Below are 24,248 nucleotides of genomic sequence, written 5' to 3'. Positions count from 1 at the left end.
TATAGTGATAAAATAGACCCCACCTTTGAAGTTTAAGTGATTTTTAACATTTCTAGTGAAGGGTTAAATCGAAATATAGTATTAAATGACGCAATTAAATATAGTATTATAATTTATACACGAAATATAGTATTAAATAAATTTTATTCATTAAATTGAAGTATATTATTTTGGTTAATACAATCATTTATAAAATGATTAAAAATATTCAATCATAAATTTTTAAAGTTAAATTAATTTAGGTAAATTAATTAAGAACATTATGGGATCTCATTAAGAGAAATTTATTTTTTAAACTCTATTTAAAAAAATAATATCAAAAGATATAATTTATAAATTTCAACAAATTCAATAAAAAAATTTAAATAAAAAATGAATAATTGTTTGTAAATTTGAAGCTTGCTAGGGATTGTTGTGTGCCAATTTTATAGAATAAGTCATCTCACAAGGTTAGATCTTTAATGTTTCCAAGTAACCTTAAAAATAAAACATACATTATAATTTATAATTTTTAACATAAATTCAATAAAAAAAATTATATAAAAAATGAGCAATTGTTTGTAGATTTGAAGCTTGTTAGGGATTGTTGTGTGTCAATTTTGTAGAATAAGTCATCACAAGGTAAGAACTTTAATGTTCCCAGGTATCCTTTAAAATAAGACATACAATATAATTTATAAATTTCAACATAAATTCAATAAAAAAATTTATATAAAAAATGAGTAATTATTTGTAAATTTGAAGCACAAGGTAAGATTTATTCTTTACTCAACCATTCTAAATTTCCTAATTCATAGCCATCTTAAGATTTATGTAATTTAAATTTTTATATTGCTTTATAGTTTACTAAATATTGGGAAATAAGTAAGGTATTACTATGGTAGTACTTTTTGGTGACATTCTAAAATCTGATATATAAAAATTTATGTATTTTAAAAAGGTATTACTATGTTAGTACTTTTTGGTGACATTCTAAAATCTGATATATAAAGATTTATGTATTTTAAATTTTTATATTGCTTTATAGTTTACTAAATATTGGGAAATAAGTAAGGTATTACTATGGTAGTACTTTTTGGTGACATTCTAAAATCGGATATATAAAGATTTATGTATTTTAAAAAGGTATTACTATGTTAATACTTTTTGGTGACATTCTAAAATCTGATATATAAAGATTTATGTATTTTAAAAAAGTATTACTATGGTAGTACTTTTTGGTGACATTCTAAAATCTGTTTATAAAGATTTATGTATTTTAAATTTTTATATTGCTTTATAGTTTACTAAATATTGGGAAATAAGTAAGATATTACTATGGTAGTACTTTTTGGTGACATTCTAAAATCTGATATATAAAGATTTATGTATTTTAAAAAGGTATTACTATGGTAGTACTTTTTGGTGACATTCTAAAATCTGATATATGAAGATTTATGTATTTTAAAAAGGTATTACTATGGTAGTACTTTTTGGTGACATTCTAAAATCTGATATATAAAGATTTATGTATTTTAAATTTTTATATTGCTTTATAGTTTACTAAATATTGGGAAATAAGTAAGGTATTACTATGGTAGTACTTTTTGGTGACATTCTAAAATCTGATATATAAAGATTTATGTATTTTAAATTATTGCTTTATAGTTTACTAAATTTCGTCCACGATATTATTTATACATCCATTTTATTATAAATACAAATTTTAAATGATTCGTTAAATTTTCGTAACTTTTTTATCGATTCGGAAAATGCGTATAAATAAGAAAAAATATAACTTTTATTTCTTGCTAATACGCCATTTCGCGTAAGTCTATCATCTCCCTTGGGATTTACCACGTGTGAAAAACTTCGTTGATTACCTTATTTCAAGACTCTCACCATATGCTAGATTTATTGAACTTATCAAAGATCGGGGATATAAATTTTTAAATGTTATTCCATCTACCAATCTCAAACTCGAATTGGACAACCATGAGCTCAGCTATGCTCTATCTATCAGGCTCAACATTCCCTTTTCATTACCATATAAATGCAGCAAATGTCATACTGTTGATAACAATATGGCGCTGCATCCTTTACATTGCAATCGTAAACCCGGTCGGTAAACTCGACACTTGAAGTGCAATAAATGATATCTCTTGCCCTCAAGTCAGCTGGTTTTCCTACCTCAATGGAGTCTTCTGGCCTATTTTTCGATAGTAGACGTCCTGATGGGGTCACACGTATTCCATGATCTCAAGGGAAGTTTCTAATATGGGATTTCTCTTATCTGGACACTAACTCCCTATCCAATTTTAACAAGGATGCTCTGAACAGAGCTCAAAATTTTAAGATCGGCAAATACAGCGCTGATTCCTCAAATTAGATATTCATACCCATCATTTGCTCCACCTTAACTACATATGATAATTTGGCTAAAACTTTTTTAAAGACGTTGGCCACCTTATCAGAAAAAATTCTGGGGAACCTCGCGAAGGTTTTAACTTAAGGCAGAGGATCGCAATAGCCATTCTTAATGGTAATTATGTTTGTTTTATTAATTCGATCTCTCCTAATAATTAGGCGAAGGAGGTTTTGAATAACTGCTTCCGCTTTTATTTATTTTGTATTTTACATTATTTTATGATCTATGCCTCAATATTCTCTTCTTTTGTTATTATGATTTTTTTTTTGTAATCATTTACTCTTTATACTAATTATATATTTTTCATTTTATAAAATATACAATTGTAAATAATTACAAGATTTAAATAAAGATATATGTCATTTAATTTAATGTTTAAAAAACATAATTTACTATTAAATCTTTTTAGAGGATTCATTTAAAATTTAGAAAGACGTTCTATTTTTAAAAAATATGGTAAGCCTAACTAATATGTTTATATTATATTTATTAATTTACCTTTGCAGATCGAAACCCCGTTATCTACCACTGTTTCTAAAGATAACAAAACTCAGCTTTTAGAAAAACATCCTCTTCAAAATTCTTGGACATTTTGGTTTTATAAGCATGAAAAAGCCACACACGACTGGGAAGATGGAGTCAAAGAAATAACTTCCTTCGATACTGTTGAAGATTTTTGGGCGTATTACCGAACTTATCATATTTATATATTTTTTTAACTACAGTATATATAATCATATTGAACAGCCCAGCAAACTGCATTATAAATGTGATTATAATATTTTCAAGGTAAATTGTTATTTTGATTGAATATTTTAAACATAATTTAGCCAGGAATTAAACCTATTTGGGAAGATAAAAGAAACATGTCAGGAGGTCACTGGGTTTTAGAAATTAATAGATATGATGATTCACTAGTGGATGAATACTGGCTAAATATAGTTTTATATTATCAATATATAAAAATATATTAGTAACAATTTTAATGCTAGCATATGTTTTAATTACTTAGGTACCAAATTATATTATAGGAAAGGGCTATCAACTATTTGTGTCAGATATAAAATGCACATTTTTTTACAAATGTATCTTTTGTTATATTTATATAATATTTTATCTTAACCAATTAAATTTATTGTTAATTATTTTATGCCATGAACTCATTACCTACCATTACATAATTTTTATCACTTTGTTAGAATAATATTTCTAAAAAAAATAATTTAAATAATCTTTCCTCCTTTGATCATATATTCATTCATTATTTTTAATTACATGATATTTTAGTTTTATATGTTATATTTAGTTTTTATACAAATTTATATATTTAATAACTCATAAACCACTTTTCTATAAAATATTAGCCTTAGAAATTTTAGTTTTTTAAAGATACATAATAATACAGGTCTAATTTTCTAATTAAAAAATATGATTGTTAACTTGAAATTATTATAATTATCACCAGATACTATAAGTGGCACCTTCGGGGTGAAGATGTGGCTTTTAATTTTATATTAAATTAGGTCTGGAATTTTTTAACAAAAAGATAAAATGTCCAACACTTCATATATTGACTAAATTGATAAATTAGCCAAATTTGGGTTATATATTGGAAATCTATATATCTCTGACCAGTCTGAATTGATTTGGGCTGACCTATTAAAAATAAAAAAAATTTTTGGGCTGGATTGGGCCTAATAGTTAGAAAAAAAATATGGGGCAGATGTTGGGCTTATATCACTACCATATATATATTACATATTATAAAAATCAAACAGTTATTTTTAATAACTTTTTCCATGAATTTATTTAGAATAGGGGTCATTTTACATCAAATCGATCACCAAAACGAGTGGATGACCATCTTTAAAATGATAAAACTTGGCATGATAGTTATCTATTTTGTATATTTTAGTAAATTCAATATTTTAGACTGCTAGCTCAGATCCAAATGCCTTCAAAGTCAAAAATCGCGCAATGCATGCTTTCATTAAATCTTGTTTTTTTTTAAAATGCTTAAGATAGAGTTACAAATTATATATCATTTTATAGCCTTTAAAATTTTACATTGAAAAATTCCAAGTGTTTTCTTATTTATGGTAAAAATAAAAAATTAAGATTTGTTAGGAAAAGAGATTTTTTTTGGGTGTTGATATTCTCTAAAAATGTTTATTACCTATTTAATAAAAATCTCAATAGCCAATAGATGGCGTTATATTCAAAAATTATTATAATATAATATTTTTAATAAAAATATGAATTGTATTGGGGTTAAAATTAAAAAATCAATTGAGTATAACCAATATGATGTCCTGGGGCAATATGTAAGCAGGTAGTCCATATAGATATGATGATTATTAGGATTCTATATTGTAAAATATATATATTTTAAAATTTTATATTCAAACTATTATAAAAACATATCTCTTATTTTTTATCTTATTGCACTTATTAATGGAAATTCCTGAGACCACAATTTATAGAGTGTATCCTTTCACTGTTGCAGATCTATTATTTTTATTTTTTGACCAATCAATTCAGCAAAAAACAAGTAAAATATATTACAGCTCTGATCCACTGCGCAATATAAAAACATGAAGAAATTTATAAATAGGTGTTATCTGAATCAGATTTTGGTGTAGCAGCTGAATGACATTTTTCAGCTACATCCCATAGAAAAGGTCCATGTGACAGCCTTGACGGAACATTAAAAAGATTAACAGCTGTTCAAGCCTTCGCACACCAGTTCTGGACACATTTTAACAGCAGTTCATTTATATCAGTTTGCAAAACAAAACATGCCATCAGTAAATTTTACATATATAAGCAAACAATACAATTTAGAAGAGATTAAACTACGAGAAAGATAAAATTTAGCTCGCCCCATGTCAGGAACTTGGGAAATACATGATGTATTTCCTTTGAAAATATATACATATGCAGGGGACTTTCAAATTATCAATATCTCAAATGCCAATAATTTTTAATGTGCCAATATTAAAGGATTCGTAACATGTGTTTATGACGATTTTTGGTGGATAGTCACAGTACTAAAAAGGAATGAAATTACTGAGGAGATATATTTCCTTTTTACATCCCCATGGACCATCACCACCTTCTATAGTAGATCCCATAACAGTGACAGGACATACCTACAAATTATCGCCTCAGGCAATACTATTAATAAGCGCATTATGGGATAAGATTAAAACAAGAGGTATTTTTTTTTATAATTGTTTGTATATAAAATTTTAAAATATGTTTATTTTAAATATATCGTTCTAATAACCATATCCGTATCCATTAATCGATTTTTTTAAATTTTAATACCAATATAATACATATTTTTATTAAATATATTATATTATAAAAATTTTTTGATATAACGCCATATATATTATAGTTTTTTATTTATAAAAATAATAAATATTTAAAAAAAATAAAAAAACAAAAATGGCTATCGAGATGTTTTATTAAATAATTTAATTTAAAGGTAATAAACATTTTTAGAGAATATCAACACCCAAAAAAATCCTTCTCATTGTTAATTTTTTTATTTTATACGAATGGAATTTTTTAATTTTTTTTTCGATATTTTCCAATATAAAAATTTAAGGACTATAAAATGATATATAATTTGTAACTCTCTCTTAAATATTTTTTTAAAAAAAAACATGATTTAATGAAATCACGCATTACGCCTTCTTTGAAGGCGTATATCTTTTGATCTGGTTGAGCTGGAGCTCTAAAATTTGAATTTTATTAACATTTACAATATAAATAACTAACATGCCAAGTTTCACTTATTTTTGAGATGGTCGGCCGAATCACTGATCGACTTGTCATGGAATTACCCATTGTAGAGATGGGTGTTGTTATATAGATCCCAATCCAATAAATCAAATGGAAAAATATCTATTTGACCAAAAAATTTATGAAAAAAATACCTATAGACCTAGAAATCTTTAAATGAAAAAATTATTTTCTGTTATTCGAATGATAGCCACTCTATAGTGTTAGTCAACAATTATCAAGAAATATTAAATAATGTTAGATAATAGAGCATCCTAACCTAAAGAAAGCTTATATTGTTATATATTAACATTTTACTGAACTGTAATATTTGTTATTATTTTTATTTTTTATATAATACACACGTAAAAATTAGGGCTCTGCTAATCCACATATTTTTCACCGATTCGATCTGATATTGGTTCAAAACAGATTCGATATTTATATTGATTTTTTACCACCCCCTTTGAACCAAATGTAATTATTAAAAAATCCATATTATCTATGCAAAAAATGAATTATGCATTTAATTTAATTTTTATTATTAAAAAAAAAAATTTAATAATGTATCCATTTTATTTTATTATATATATATGTTGGTATGAATGATGAAATTGTAATATTTAAATTAATTGTCCAATAGTCAAGTGGATACACATGGGGTATAATAATAATATCTATGTTATTAGATTTAACTAAATGAACACATTAAATTAACATTTTTAAAATATTAGGAACCGAACCTTTTGCTGGGTTTGATAAATAATAAGACACCACCCAAACAAATGGGTCAATCATAACCAAACCAAACAATACTAGATAAAATTGATAAATATGTTATTATACAGTTTAGATTTAAAGATTCTTTTAAATATTTCTTGTCTAAGTATCGCAGGTCATCTAGATTACTCTCTATTTAATTATTCTATTTGTTACTAGTTTCTTTTTGTTTTTCAATTTAAATAGATAAAATTTAGGGGGTGTTGTGCATGTAATTGTTTTAAAAATAAATTATAAATTATTTAAATTTAAAGAAAAAAAGATTTAGAATCTTTCATTTTTTATAAAAATAAATAAAAAATCTTTTGAAATATTATAATGATGTAAAATAAACTATATAAATATATATAACATAAAATAACAAAAAAAGTAAAGAGATCGGATCGAATCTGTTTTTTCAGGTATCGGCCCGAACCGTTATTTTTTGAAAACGCTAAATATCGGTGTCGATCCGATCCGATATTTAATATCGGCAGTAAAAATAGATAATTATATTTATATATAGTGGAATTTAAAATGAAATATAGTATTTTTTAGTTGCTTTTTATATATGAATACAAGATGCTAATTATTATTAAGATACTACAAATATTATTTCAGGATAATACAAAAATGACAGTCAATTAAAACTAATGGATTCAATGTGCTACAAAGACTGACTCATTTAAAGAATTTAAAACCCTACAACCAATTTTAACATCATCACAAAAAAATAACTTTTAATAACAATCATATGATATGTTATTTACAAAATACTGGTAAATTTATATGCTCCTGATATTCTGGGAAACAAAGATGTATTAGAAATACATAATATTTTAGTCAAATTTTTTGATCCCAAACCTACTATATTTGTAGAGAGATATAATTTTTATAATATAATAAAAAAAAAATAAGAAAATATTAATATACTCTATACAAAATCTTCGGAAATTATCAACGACTTGTGAGTTCGGAGAATATTTGAATACAGCTTTAAGAGATAAATTTATATTTGGACAAACAAAATAGTCATGATATTTTTTCCTGGGAAAAAGAAATATTGGTGGAATTATTTACTTAACAAATCATTAAATAAATCTTTATATAAATTAAAAAAGTATATAAAATTTTCTTCATTAAATTCAGTTGCCCTAGCCATACTATTAGCCTCAGGGGACCTTGTGGAGAGATTAGGATTCCTTAACATAATCCCATAGTACCTGTCATGGCCAGCCATTGAATTGTCTTTCCAAGATTTAGGAAATTTTTTCTCATATTTATTACCATGTGGAATCCTAATATTTTAATCTAAAAACAATGTAAAATAATGAAGAATAAATTTATATCTTTTTAATTGAAATAAAAAATTTGGATAGGTTGGATCAGATATTTATTTATCTTTCCCTATTTTTCCTCTGAATATCCTGTTTATTTTGTCCTACACTAGAAAATGTGGCACTTTCTTGATCTCTCTTGTAATGTCTCATAAAGTTTGATAGGTTATCGCCACTTTCGTTTATTTTTTTAATGTTACTTTTTTATATTTTTTTTTGTTTTTTTTTTGAAATTAATATATCAATTTTTTATTTAAGATATTTTTCTACAAATTTTTATTTAATTTAAATAAGTTTTTCTACAAATTTTTATTTAAGATATTTTAAAAAAGTTTTTTCTACAAAATTTTGTATTAGGTCTAAAATATAGGAATTTTAATTCCGCAGCTTTTATATATGTTTTATTTAATAGGGGTAAAATAGACCACACCTTTGAAGTTTAAATGATTCGAAATATAGTATTAAAATTTATACACGAAATATAGTATTAAATAACTCAATTTTATTCATTAAATTGAAATATATTATTGAAATTTATAGTCATTTATAAAATGAATAAAAATATCAAAACGATTTAACAGTCGAAATTTTCTAAAATATCTATATTCTAATAGATATTCATGAATGTTATCCCTATCCTTTTATAGTTAGCTTTTAGATCCCGCCAAAGCCTTTCGACTTCTTGGGTGCTGATTGATCTGTCATTTGGATCAATAAAATTTTGCGAATGATTGACTCGATAGTGGAAATAATTGGTTTGTTCTAACCTATTATATCTAAGATAAATAGATTTAAGTTTATTACCACTTTTGATTTACCGAAAAAATATATTTACATACCCTAACCACGAGTCAGTCATTATCGTCGAATCTGCATTACATTATCTTTAACCACTAGTAGTGTTGTATCTTGATCCCTTGTAGCAGTTAGAAATATTTCATTTGTCTCTCGACATATGTCACCGATAAATTCTACCTCCCCCCACTCCTCCCCCATATATAAACGCTGCGGAATTAAGAATTCCTAGATTTTATCCCTAATACAAAATTTTGTAGAAAAAACTTTTTTAAAATATTTTAAATATAGTAGATAAACCTTTTTAAAATATCTTAAATAAATATTTGTGAAAAAACTATTCTAAAATATCTTAAATAAATATTTGTGAAAAAACTTTAAAATATCTTAAATCAAAAATTAAATTTGTAGGCAAAATTCTTCTACCCCCCTCACTCCCGCATATATATACGCTACGGAATTAAGAATTCCTATATTTTACCCCTAATCCAAAATTTTGTAGAAAAAGCTTTTTTAAAATAAAAATTTGTAGAAAAAACTTTTTTAAAATATCTTAACTAAAAAATTGATATATTATCAAAAAAATTCTCCCCCCCCCCCAAAAGTTGCGATAACCCAATAATACTGTATTTCATAATAATTACAAATTACATTTAATAAAAATTAGGGCTGTGCCGTATTAAATATCGGATCGGACCGATACCTGTAAAAAACCCGATCCGATCCGATCTTTTTACTTTTCTTTTCTTTTTTTATTTTATGTATATTTTAATAATATTTTCTAAATAATTATTTTTTTAAACTGCAAATGCACAACACCCCCCCCCCCCCCTCCTTTAAATGTTATTTATTTTTTAAATAGATTTATAGTATTTTAAAAGTTTTTTTTATAAAAATAGAAAGGAACACCCAAAGTTTTATTTTTTTAAAATATGGTATCTGAATTATGGAAATATTTTTCAAAAGATGAAGTAATTTTGCAAAATGCATTATTACGGAATTCTAATTTCACGGGGAGGAATAATGAAAAATTCATTTAATACCAATATCCGTAAACTTTTAAAATTTTTGTAGATATAAAATAAATTAAATGCATAATTCTAATTTTTGCATAAAAAATATTGATTTCTTAATTGCATTTGGTTCAAAGGGGGGTGGTGAAAAATCAATATAAATATATGATTGGTTTTGAACCAATATAGGATCGGATCAGTGATAAATATGTGGATCGGCACAGCCCTAATAAAAATATTTACATAAAATTGATTTATATTTTAAAAATAAGACAGATAATATTAAATAAATTTACCTGTTTTATTAATCCTGGTTGATTTACAATTTTCATATACTTTAATAGCCTAATTACATTATTAATAAATTTTGTTGGATTTGTATTTTCGCACCATATTAGATAATGTAATAATTACTAAAAAAATCATTCAAATGGATTGATGTGTATGATTTAGCAGGTCCCGCTAGCAATTTACTATTTATGATTTAAATAATATCTAGACATAATAAATACTCAGAATATTACAAAATTATGGAAAAGTGTTTAAACTTTGCTGTAAATTTTAAATTACATATCAATGATTGTATATTATAATAAAAATTAAAAATCTGTCATGTAAAAATCTTAAAATTTTAATATTTTATTTCTTAAATAAAATTTTTAATAATTAATTATTTCAAAAGATTTTTTGTCTATAGATATAAACTAATAAAAACTATAATAAGATAAAATTTTAACCTTCTGGTGTATTTAATTTTAAAATGAGATTAAATGGTTTGCCAAGCCTCGGGGTTTACCTAACCCCACTCTTATCTAATGTTTTTTTCTTATCTAAACTTTTAATTTAAAATTTTCCAATACCCTTTTATAAAATTAATTGGAGTAAATTATTTTTTGAACATCAATTCCATAAGTATTAAGTTGACATGATATACTTATTGATTTATGAAAAAATTTAATCTTATCGGGAAAAGTGATATATAATATAATGTTTAATAATTTAAATTAAAAAATAGTTACTATTGATGATAGGAGAAGGATTTGATGAGCTTGGAGATATGATAAATGGTTGTGTGATTCAAATGAGGGGGAAAAATAAAAAAATTTCTCTATGGGCAAATGATGCTTCTGACGATAAGAGCATTATGATTATTGGGTAAACTTATTTTAATTTATGATAGTAGATATTGATTACATTGTTATAAATTATTTTATTTTAACATCATACTAATTAAAAAAATTTTGTTAGGAGAAGAATTAGGGAAAAACTCAACTTGCCTTCTGAGGTCAAAATGAATTTCAGGGTATACGATAAAATTTATTTTATTATGTCTAGGGAATATTATTTTTAGCCTTAAAATTTACATTTGATTTGTTATATTTAAATTAATATTAATTGTTTGATACATTTCTTAATCAACTCAACACTGATTGAAGGTCAAAGATACAATATGGCTTCCTACTCGAAAAGGGAAAAATGTCAATCAAAAAGAAAAAGGTCCGATCAAAAAGGAAAAGGTTGGATCAAAAAATGTAAAATATCAATTAGGGAAAGTACCAAAGCCTAGGAACCGATCAAAAAGATAAATATTCAATCTAAAAAGGGAAAGTGACAAACAAAAAAAGAGGCCTAATCAAAAAAGGAAATTTCAATTCCAAAAAATTTTTTAAAATATATTTAAAAAAATTTCTTATCAATTTTTCTTAAATTTTTTATTTTTCCCTTTTATTTTATTTCTACCCTTTTGCGATTAAATCATTTTTAATCTTTTCTCATTTTTGATCATCCTTTTTTTTTCTTTTTAAAAATAAATTATTTATTTTGCCTGTCATTTTTCTTCACTTCTCTATTTTTGTTAAACAATTTCCTTTTTTCCTTAATAATTTTTGAATTTTATAATTTTTTTCTCCTTATATTTTTATATTTTAAATTTCACTTGATTTTTATTTCTCTTTGGCAATCAGTTTTTTGAATTAATATTTTTGCATATCAAATTAGCTTACTACAATTTTTTGAATTAAATTAATCGTTTGGCTTTTTTTAAAAAATAAATAAATTTGAACTATAATACTAAACGATATGTAAATTAATAAAACATAATCATATATATCGTCGTCACCATTGCAAGACTTAAATAGAATTTTTTTTAAAATGCGTTATTTTCGAATAATGGGTTCTATAAGTCAGCTATCATCTAATATAACCACGTATTTTAAAACGAATAAAAAACAAGTCATCAAAACCTCGTAACGGATATTTTTCAAAATACTTGTTTTTGAATATTTTTAAAAAATAATAAATACAAATTATTATTTTATTATGTTATTAAAACCTCGTGACTGATGTTCCTTTTTTTGATATTTTTTGGCAAATATTTCTGTAGGCCAAGATTTTTATCATCAAAAATTCCTATTATTTTCTTTTATTAAAATGAAAGATTTAATCTATTTTGAGGTATTGTTTTGTTATAAATTTAATTTAGTTATCATATGATATGAAACTATGAACAATTTTATAATAAATATTAGATTTTCTCTGATAATCTGTATACCTTAAATAATGCTACTCTTATCCAAAATCATGAAAATTCAATAATTATCGATAATTTTATAATCTAAACAAGGACATTATAATCAATCTATGGATATTGATGTAAATAATGAAATTAAAACAGGGATAGGACAAGGCAATTACTAAGAAAACTCAGAAATTGTGAAGAATATTTAGACTGAAATGGATTGGGATATGCGGTAAATTTATGTGCGTTCCCTTGTTGATTGTATGCCTATAATTCAATCTAACATAGATAGTAGACATGCCATGTTGATCTATTATTTAAAGAAGAATGAGAAACCGTTTCAAGTGTCCAAAGGAATGTTTCTCAAAACCACATGCTTAGCGGAATGTATGGTTCGCTGGGATTGCTCAAGTTTAGGTGGAAGTGAGTACCAAGTAAAACGGTTAGAAAGAGTAGGGCAATCTGATTCAAACAAGATAGGACATATTTATTAATAAAAATCTTATATGAAAGTTTTTTGATTTTACAAAGAGGAATGTTATAAAACTAGTACAAAATCTTTAGAAATTAACTGTTTAGGAGGGAATTCGGGAGGCATGCTACAAATATATCGACCAAAGAATGGTCAATATGATTTATGCATTGGTTTAAATGGAATAATATATAGTTTACCCAAAGGAGGCTTACTTGCGCGCAAAAAATTAAATCAAGAACAGGAAAAATATTAATATATATATTTGAATTTCACTTTATCCTTAAAAAAAAGTTATGTGAGATGATTAAAGAAAAATATGATGTAGAAATATCAATAAGGTTACTATTTTAGGTGTTGTTTTAAAAAAGAGAATATGCAGAATCTCAAAAAATACGCGAATTAGTTTGTGGACGTAGCCTATATGAAAGAAAAATTTATCTATGAGAGTGGATTTTAAATATCACCGAGACAGTTATATGGATATTCACTAATACATGAAAAGGCTATTAAAAATTTTCAAGGGATCACTGCTGCTCTCACGATTGCGGTAATATTTAGATTTGAATTGATGTCCCTGCAATGCTATACACTTTAGCAACTTTGTTAAAATACTTAATCATTTTGAAGAAAGTAATATGATTTTTTGATGGATAATGTTCCATTTTTACATAACCATACACTTAGAGAATTGATAGAAAGGAGAGAGCATACAATAAAATATTTACCATTATACAGCCCTTATTTTAATCCCATTAAAAATGTGTTTATTCATTATAGAGCATGGAGAGAGTAATAGGAGAATGCAAAGAATTATTTTAGAAATATGAAGACCTATATATTCCAAAATGTAGAAGAGGGAAAATTATTAATAATTAATATAAATTTTTGTTTCTATATATATATCAGAGACCTGCAGAGGTACCATTTGCACGGCCTGGCCCGGTTTTAAATTTTTTAAGCCCGGCCCGGATATTTTTTTAAAAAATTTTTTACGGCCCGGCCCGGCCCGGATTTAAAAATTTCAGGCCCGGCTCGGAATTTTTTAAAATTATATTCGACGTGGTATATACAAAAATTCACCTATGAGGTATTTTACCATATTTTTCAGCGAGTATTATCGCTTATTATTTAAAAATACATGTAAAAAGCTAATATTTTGAGAATATTATATTTGAATATATAAAAATTATAAAACTGTTATTTATAAAAATTGATATTTTGAGCATATACTATATTTTATATTGCATTTATAAAAATAAAACTAATATTCATAAAAATGGTAATAATATTTGTCATATACTATATTTTATATTACATTTAAAAAAAATAAAACTAATATTTAATTTATAAAAATGGAAAATATTTTGAGAATATAATATATTGTATTTAATTTACTATTTAATTTATAAAATAAAAATAAATCGCTATTTAAAAAAATGCATGTATAATAAATAGTATTTTGAAAATATAATCTAATTGCACAATATTAATATAATTTATTTTATAATATAAATTTTTAACAAAAGAAGATTATTGTATTATATAATAAAAAAAAATAAAGAAAAATGTTGGATTAAAAACTTTCATGACTCAAGGTAAATATAATAAATGCAATAAATATTTGACAGTTTGCAAAGTAAAAAACCAGCATGATTGACGAAACCCTATACTCAAGAAAGATATTAAAAATTCACAAATTATCATGAAGAAAGAGAAGCATATCTACCTTTTCAGGTTGAAGATTACTTCTTCTTTCTTCAAGAATTCTCCCAGTAGTGGAAAAATTCTGCTCAAAGCTTGCACTTAAAGCAGGAATTGCCAATTTTGCTAAAATTGGAAATTCGCTTGGATTAGCCGCCCACCACTCTAACAAATTATCCACCTTAAATGTTTTATCTATTATTTATGTAATTATAATATTCATCATCGGGTATTGACATATTACCAGAATTACCATCGCCCCATTTATCATAAAACGATTCAGTTTGTTTAACAACAATCGTAATTTGACTGGTCGATGGTATTTCATTTACTTCCTGAGCCTCTTTTAATTTAATATAATCTTTTATATAGTTTTCCGTCATTTTGCGATCTGTCCCTGACTACATACGTAATTGCTTGAATTTGGGACAGAGAAAAAGAAATAAAATGATACTTGTGTAAAACAAATTCAATTAAAAAATGCTCTATATTAAGAAATCAATTACAAACTTTAAGAAGTGATAATCTTTTATTTGATTGTTTTGGTAAAATATATTCTAAAAATTTAGATATGAATTATAAAAAAATATATTAATACTTGAATATTGGGGCTTATTTAAGATATTCCTTTATTTGATTGTTTTGGTAAAATATGTTGTAAAAATTTAGATATGAATTATAAAAAAATATATTAATACTTTGAATAAATTTGCAGGAAATTAATAATTAGATCGATCTGTGGGTTGTTAGGTAGTGTTAACCATCACCCAATATTATATTAATCATAACTATAATATAATCTTATAACCATTAACTCATAATGTAAAAATTTTTATAAAAAATATTAAGGCCCGGCCCGGCCCGGGTATAACAATCTTAAGCCCGGCCCGGCCCGGATATGTTTAAAAAAAATTTTTTAGGCCCGGCCCGGGTATATTTAAAAAATTTAAAATACGGCCTGGGCCGGGTTTAGGGCCGGGCCTGCAGGTCTCTGATATATATTAATTAATAGCGGATATTTTTAAAATTCTGCCATTTATTAACATACTAGCTGACGTTTAAGGGTAAAGTTTGTGTGTATGGTACTAAATATACTTTATTAATAAATTTTATATAAATATTAAAATTTAGGAGAAAAAGAGGTAAAATTGTTGCAATGTATACCGTAAGCATGTATTAGAAATATCAAAATTTAAATTTGTGATGGAAATCATATTGGATAAAATTTAAAATAGAGATGCTTTAACATTTTTGAATTTTAAATAAGGGTTATACATTGGCCTAAAAATATTTTCTTGCAGTCATAGCCAGGCCTGATCAAAAAACCAAGTCCCATGCAACTTTCATATTCTGACTTTATTTTTAAATGAATTATGACTTTTATATATTTTATTTCAGTTCTCAACTAACAAAATTATTATGGCCTTTGGCAGGCTTGAGAAAATTTTCCCAACAATATGGTTTTCAGAGATTTACCTATCTCCAGGCTTGGGGAAATTACAAAATTATTATGGGTTGGCCAGGTTTGAGAAAATAAATTTCAGGCCAATGTATGGTCCATATTTAAAATTAAAAAATTTTCAAGCACATCTATTTTAAATTTTACCCATAATTTCTATCACAAATATAAAATTAAATTTAAGATATTGTTATTAAATTGCAATAGAAATAAATGGAATATAAAATTAAATTTAAGACATTGTTATTAAATTACAATAGAAATAAATGGCTAAATTTTATGAAAGTTGCATGGGACGTGGTTTTTAATCAGGCCTAGCTGTGTCTGCAAAACAAATTTTTGAGGCCAATGTCTAGCCCATATTTAAAATTCAAAAATTTTGAAGAATCTCTATTTTTAATTTTACCCAATATGATTCCTATCACAAATTTAAATTTTGATATTTCTAATACCCTTAATGCTCACGGGTTACAATGTAACAATTTTACCTCATGGCAGAATGTTTATTTTAATTATTATTAAAAAAATAAACATAAAAATGGATTTCGATTTTATTTATAAAAATAAATGATTTTACATATAACTTTTTTTAAAAATTTTATAACATTTTATTTTTGTGAAAGACGCCATTTTATATAGGATAGGATAGGCAAATTTTATAATATTCGCCGATGACCGATATTTTAAAATAGGTGAAATATCGGCATATCCCAACTATAAGGCTTTGACCTAATAACATCTGTTTTTAATTTAAGCACATTTCATTTTTTTAATTTCTATTATTCAATTTTTTTTATAAACAAATATTTAGTAAAATGGGTTTTTTTTTAATAGTAGAATAGGTATTTGGCATTCCTAGTTCAAAATTTAGAATTTTATTAAAAACATTAGAATTTAATAAGGAAAATTCAATAACAATATTAATTCATTTATATTTATTTGGCAATTAATAATTAAATAAACAAAAATATTATATTGATTGATCATTATTTGGAAATTATAATAAAACATTTAGATTTTCTATAATCAACAAAATATAATTATATTAAAACATTACGATTTTCAATAATCTATATTGTTTTAAATATTTCATTTCTGTAAATTATCCATTGAAGAGAAATCTTATTTAAAGCCTTCAATAAAATTGGCCATTTCGTCCTCCTCTTTTAGTATATTTTTCTTAATCATTTTCAATTTCTCCTTTTCTAATTCTAAAATTTTTTCATTATGTTTTATTATTTAGGAATATGAATAGTGGGGTTTACCTAAAATTAATTATATTATTAAATGTAATTTATTATACACCTTTATCAGTGCTTGCACTATTTTTTTCACTCATAACAGATTGATAATGACATGACAAATTTATGTTATGTAATTAATAACCTCTTCCTCAAAGAAAACACCATCACTATGACTTAGATCTATATTAGATTTACATAAATGTGTCTTTTAAGCTTTTATATTTTAATTTAACCTTTAATACTAATAATTTAAATAATCAGTATCTAATTGTTAATATAACATAACCTGACATATTATGCTTTGTAGTTATTTCTTGAAACTTCTAAAATTTTTTTATGCTTATCACTATACATTTGGATTGTGTTATATCTTCAATATCAAATTTATCTAAAATTAAATATTAGGATAGTAAGTTTATAAAAATTTGATTCATAATTTTTTCAAACTAAAAATGCTGCCTTAAATTGCGAATTCACAAAAATGCAATAAATGAATTTTGACGAAAAAAAAATTCTTTTTTTAAATGCGCAAATATTTGCTAAGATACTTATCGTATAATTTTTCAAACTAAAAATGTTACGTGAAATTACGAAAATGCACGAATATTTGCTAAGTCACTCACGTCTGTTTATATTCTTTTCAAATTTAAATGCGCGAATATGCGAATTTTTAACTGCTTGCGAAGGCATAGTCTAATGCATTCTCGATATTAATTTCGATATAATTCATTCGCGATATTGATTTCTTCGTAATACGTTCACGTTATGCATTCACGGTTATGTTTTCGCTATAATGCATTTTCGGTAATACACTTGCGATATTGTTTTATCAGAAATATCTTTTCATAATAAATTTTGCGGGAAAGGTTTCATGGTATTCCTTAAGGAATCTAGAATCAAGGGACAATAACGTTAGGTAGTCATTATTAGAGGTCTGCAATAGGCGGATTTTTGGCCCACAAGCCCGTCCAATATTTAAAAAAAAAAATTAACTCGCCCATAGATTTTAAAAATATACCCGGCCCCCATGAGTCTAAAATTCTTTACCCGCTCGCCCGCCCGCCCATTATTTTAACATTTTTTACCCTTCCGATTACATAAAAAAAATTAATCCATGCTTCCCATAAAATTTAAATAGCTCATTCTCTCAATTTTTTAAAAATCTAATTAAAAAAATTATTCAGTTTACCGTTTTATAATTTAGAAAATTGCTATATTGAGCAAAAAAATATTCAATTTAAATTACGGATAAGGAATTTATTTGATTTAATAAAATATAAATATAAAATTAACATTTATTGATGTTATTTCTAATTATAATGCAAAAATAACAATGAATCCACATATTTTGGATTCACGCACGTTCCTTTTGGGTCATTCCATGTCAAATGAGCAAAAAAATCAAGATTTTAGGTCGACCCCTTTCAGTTTCGATAAGGAATTGTAGACTGGTTATATATCCCATTAGATTATAAACAAAATTTTAGCGCATTAGCAACTATATTAGCGGAGATAATCGGGGTTAAAGGTCCAAAAAGTCTTTTTTTGCTTTTTACTGATGTTAAATAATTAGTTTTTAATTTAAAACTAAATATGATCAAATATTGAATCTAATATCAATAGCTAAGTTAATAATTGATAATTATGGCGAAAACATTAAAATTATTTTTTTAAAAAATATGGATCATCTTATGGTCAGTTGAAAATTTGAAATTAATATTTCGAAATGAATATGATCTCCGATTTTTAATTTTTTTAAGAAATATTATCCGTTTACTATTTTTTTAATAATTTCTTCAACAATTAGCATGGCTGGATATTTATTTAAAAAATATTGCGATTTTTATACTTTAAAAAAATAGATGGCGCTTTATATAATAGTTTTAATATGTTAAAATTCATTTTTTTATTTTCGATTATATAACTTAGTAAACCTTATTCCCCTGAGATATTCGCAGGATAAAAAATTTTAATAATTTTTTTAATATTTCAATGTAAATTAAAAATAATTAAAAAATCCAACTAGCACACGAATAAAAAAGCAGGATTAAAGGAGTGCAGGAAAATTATTATGGGAAAAATTGAAAATCACATTAATTACTAGGCCTACCCCCCCCCCCCTCTCCACCCCATCCCCCAGACTAAGTCATACACACAACAAGACCAAGAATGTTATGAAATTGTCATTATCTTAAATTATTAAAATAATCAGAGATAAAGAAAATTTCGAAAAATTTTTAAGCGATAAAAATAACAAAAAGTTAAACAAATTGTGATCAATGCCCTACTAGAAAAAGTTCAAATTTTACTGCCTCACTCGTTTATAGCTAAACAACAAACTTTATTTTTAAAGAATTCCAAAGAAAATTTAAAAGATGGGGAATTTTTCTAGATTATTCTGAGAATTATTCCTTCATTTTACAAGATGAAGTTCAGGGATTTCATTGGAAAACGCGCAGGCCACTATACATCCATTTGTAGCATATTATAAATCTGGATTAAAAAATATAAATTTTGTTATAACCGAATCATTAAACCATAATACTAGTGCAGTCCATATTTATCAAAAAAAATTTATTAATTTCTTAACAGCCAAATTTATTTCTAACAGAAAAAATAATATATTTTTCAGATGGTGCCGCGTCTCAATACAAGAATCGCAAAATTTTCGGAACATATGCCTTCATAAATACGATATTAAAATTCCTGCCGAATGGCATTTCTTTGCCACTGCTCACGGCAAATATGCATGTGACGATATCGGAGGAACTCTCAAAAGATTAGTTGCCAGAGCAGTTTTCAAAGACCAAATAAAAATCAAATCCTAACCCCATTAGTATTATATAATTATGCTAAAGAAAATATTAATGGATTTCAATTTGAATATATATCTAATCAAGAATATATCGAAGGGGAATTAGCCCTTCATAAAAGATTTAATTCTGCACTGCCAATACATGGAACCCAAAAAATTCACGAGGTTATTCCCATTGATCAAAATAGACTAAAAACCAAAATATATTCAAATTCCAAAAAATGTAATATAAAACAAGTTTCGTTTTTAAATGAGAAAATTATATTTAAAAATATTAATTGATATGTAACATGTGTATATGATGATAAATGGTAGTTAGGATTTATAATCGATAAAAATAATACAAATGAAGAAGTAAAAATCCGATTTTTACACCCTTGTGGACCTTCAGTCTTATTTAAATTTCCATTGAAAGATGATATTTTAGTGTTGCCTAAATCTCATATTCTCTCGCTGGTCAATCCTTCTACTCCCACCAGTCGAACATATATATTATCTTTTGAAGAAATCTCACAAGCTAGCCAGACTTTGTATTCCTTGAGATGAAGTTATATTTAATTAATTATAAACTATCTTAATTATTCATAATTTGTGAAGATTTTAAAAATTTCATAATCTGAATTACAAATAAATATATATAATGCACATTGTAATCGATTTAGTATGATATATATACATTAAAATATTTTTAATCAATAAAAAAAATAAATTACATATTAAAACTATTATATATAGCGCCATCTATTTTTTTAAAGTATAAAAATCGCAATATTTTTTTAAATAAATATCCAGCCATGCTAATTGTTGAATAAATTATTAAAAAAAATAGTAAACATATAATATTTCTTAAAAAAATTAAAAATAGGAAATCATATTCATTTCGAAATATTGATTTCAAATTTTCAACTGACCATAAGATGAACCATATTTTAAAAAAAATTAATTTTGATGTTTTCGCCATAATTATCAATTATTAACTTAGCTATTGATATTAGATTCAATATTTGATCATATTTAGTTTTAAATTAAAAACTAATTATTTAACATCAGTAAAAAGCAAAAAAAGACGTTTTTTGGACCTTTAACCCCGATTATCTCCACTAATATAGTTGCTAATGCGCTAAAATTTTGTTTATAATCTAATGGGAACATATATAACCAGCCTACAATTTTTTATCGAAATCAAAAGTGGTCGGCCGAAAAGTGATTGATTTGACATGGACCCTATTTGTTCTATAAACCTTCCAGCAATGTTAATTCCTCATCAGAAGAAGCACTGGTTAATCTTGAAAGCTTCGATAAATCGTTTTCTTGCCGTTTTCACCAAAGTAAACTGGGCGGGTAAAAAAATTTTCAAGAATGGGCAGGCGGGCGGGTCAAAAAAAATTGAAACTATGGGCGGGTTAAGAAATTTAATCAATGGGCGGACGGGTTAAGGAAATTTAAAATTTTTGTTCAAAAACAAACTAAAAAATATAATTGTTTAAATGATCTATTACAATATTTCCTTTTTTATTGTACCAATCGTTTTTTAAGTGAAGAACATTTACCTAACTATATTATGTAATAAACACAACAATAAAACTTTTTTCTTAGAATAAATAAACATTTTTGTCTTAAAAATTTCCTTTTATGGGAATGTAATAAAACTTTTCTAGTGCTTCTTCCGAACGCGGATTTAGCATTACTGGAAGATTTTTAGAACAAAGAAGAACGTGTTTGAATCCAGAAAATGTCGATTCATTATTATTTTTGCATTATAATTACATATAATATTAATTTTACATTTATATTTTTTTCATAAATATTCAATTTGATCAAATAAATTGTCCATAATTTACATTGATTATTTTTATACTTATATTAATTTCCTAAATTATAAACTTTTTGTAGAGGTGTAATGCTGAAATATTTTTATTAGATGCTTAAAAAATGAAAGAATGACCATAATTAAATTTTATAAGCGGGGTTGGGTTAAATTTTTTTTATAAATAATGGGCGGGCGGGTTAAATCTTTTTTAAAACATTGGATGGGCGGGCTTTTGGTCCAAAAACCCGCCCAATGCAGACCTCTATCTTCTACTGTGAGGGATTTAAATAAAAGTGAAACCATTAGTAATAAATTTGTTTATAAATGGTAATAAACTAAACTTATCAACCCAAAATCTTGCTAAATTATACAAAAACTCGCTACTTCAAGATTTAAATATTTTCTCTCTGTAACAGTCACATATTCCCATCTGTTGTTGTTAATTTTGACGTGGATACTATCTATTTCAAACATTGTATTTATAATTTAATACCTTTAATTGAATTCTATTGGATTTTGGAGACGGTAAAATCAGATTTTCATCCACGTTGATGTTATATTCTTCCATGCAAATAAATACATGTTTTCGATATCAACACATCCTCATATCGATTGGTATTAAAAATGTTTAAATTTAATGGATCATTCATTTTTTAAAATATTTACATAAATGATTTTAGATAACAAATAAAAGTTGTAAATTTTTCAACCGGCCCACCCACCCGCCATTAATTCAAATATTTTTATTAACCCCACCGCCCACCCGTTCTTTAAAAAATATAACCCGTTCGCCCGCCCACCCTTAGATGGGCGGGCTTAAAACCCGCCAAATGCAGACCTTTACTCATTATTATTAAGAAAATATTTAAGCTATTTTGATTTTTGAGAAAAATTTATTAAAGACTGATTTATTATTATATATTTAAATTTATTTTTATAAATAAACAGAATATTGCGGAAATATTTAATTTTATTATTTAATAAATAGTAATTAAAATTTTTATAAATATAACTGCAAAATATATATTATTAATATTAAAAAATACTAAAATCTCATAAATAGCTTTAAAATTTTTTAAAGGTCAATCATTTTTTAAAGTCGGTTCCTTCGGGTCTTCAGTTTTCCTAGTCCGGACTAAACTTTTCATTTTCCATAATCACACTATTTAGGATTTAGTAAACTCTAATTAGAATACAAATTATCTTTAAAAATTATAATGATATTTTATTTTATAAATACAAGGCTCATAGAGATCAATATGCTGCGGCCATCTCTAACGAAAATAGATTTAGGACAGAACAGTTTTTATTTTCTTGTTAATGAAGCTCAAACCGACAATTAATGATTTGTTTTGCACATTGTAATAATACTATGTTATGTCAAATTATCATATAAATTGTATATTTTTCTTTTAAAGTTTTTCAATACATCTTAAAAAAAATAGTTTTATCTAAGAAGAGAATTAATTATGCCATGCACACGTTACAAAATATCTACTAAGTTCTTATTTTATATTCTTACTTATACATACCTATTTTTGTAGCGGGAATTCGACCTAATTTATAACGATTTTACGATAATTAATAAAATTCGATTATATAAATAATGAATCAATTATTTTATATAGGCCTTAATACGCAGATAACCCTGCAAGAATAACAGGAGAATCTGAAATTTCTATTTAATGAAAAATTATTCCGAAATTTTTCACTATATTGATAAAATATAATAATGAAATATATATTTATCCTTATATGGACAAATTCTTGGAAACATATTATTTTTAAGATAAACATCTTTTTAACATTTTTATACACTGATTTGTAATTTATGTTTTAAAAAATTTAATTTTACTATATGAGGATTGATACCTCAATTTCTATTTATTATTGTCCTATTAGATCATAAATTACAAATACTAATATAAATAAAATAGCCGAAAAGATTTTTTACTGTGCATAATATTTCGGAATCAACTCTCAAAAATAAGTAAATGTCTAATAAATTCTGATGCACCCATCATCAAATATAAAAGTAATATCTTATTCACCTCATTCTTGACGGGCTATATACTAGTAATTAATATAATCATTTATACATATATAGTATACTGTATGCTGGA

At 25.0% G+C, this 24,248-nt stretch overlaps 1 protein-coding gene across 1 annotated transcript; it reads left to right on the top strand.

The window, feature by feature from the left end:
• The first annotated feature begins 2,794 nt into the window (after positions 1-2,794).
• On the top strand, positions 2,795-23,732 carry LOC135931215 (eukaryotic translation initiation factor 4E-like). The gene is made up of 7 exons (XM_065468170.1): positions 2,795-2,863; positions 2,914-3,089; positions 3,133-3,196; positions 3,238-3,348; positions 11,119-11,258; positions 11,352-11,406; positions 23,369-23,732. Exons 1-7 carry the CDS (start codon positions 2,861-2,863, stop codon positions 23,444-23,446), a joined length of 627 nt encoding a protein of 208 aa, XP_065324242.1. The 5' UTR covers positions 2,795-2,860; the 3' UTR covers positions 23,447-23,732.
• Positions 23,733-24,248: the final 516 nt, after the last annotated feature.

This window comes from Gordionus sp. m RMFG-2023, chromosome 1 (assembly GCF_954871325.1).
Source record: "Gordionus sp. m RMFG-2023 chromosome 1, tfGorSpeb1-WG-v2, whole genome shotgun sequence".
NCBI lineage: Eukaryota > Metazoa > Nematomorpha > Gordioida > Chordodea > Parachordodidae > Gordionus > Gordionus sp. m RMFG-2023.
Note: the sequence above shows the minus strand (reverse complement) of the source record. Positions and strands in the feature narration are given on the sequence as shown.

What these genes read in the sequence shown, in the direction of transcription:
- LOC135931215 (XM_065468170.1), top strand. An exon ending in ACTGTTGAAGATTTTTGGGC is followed by an intron (nt 3,090 to 3,132) that starts GTATTACCGAAC and finishes TTTTAACTACAG; the next exon opens with TATATATAATCATATTGAAC. An exon ending in AGGTCAAAATGAATTTCAGG is followed by an intron (nt 11,407 to 23,368) that starts GTATACGATAAA and finishes TATAAATACAAG; the next exon opens with GCTCATAGAGATCAATATGC.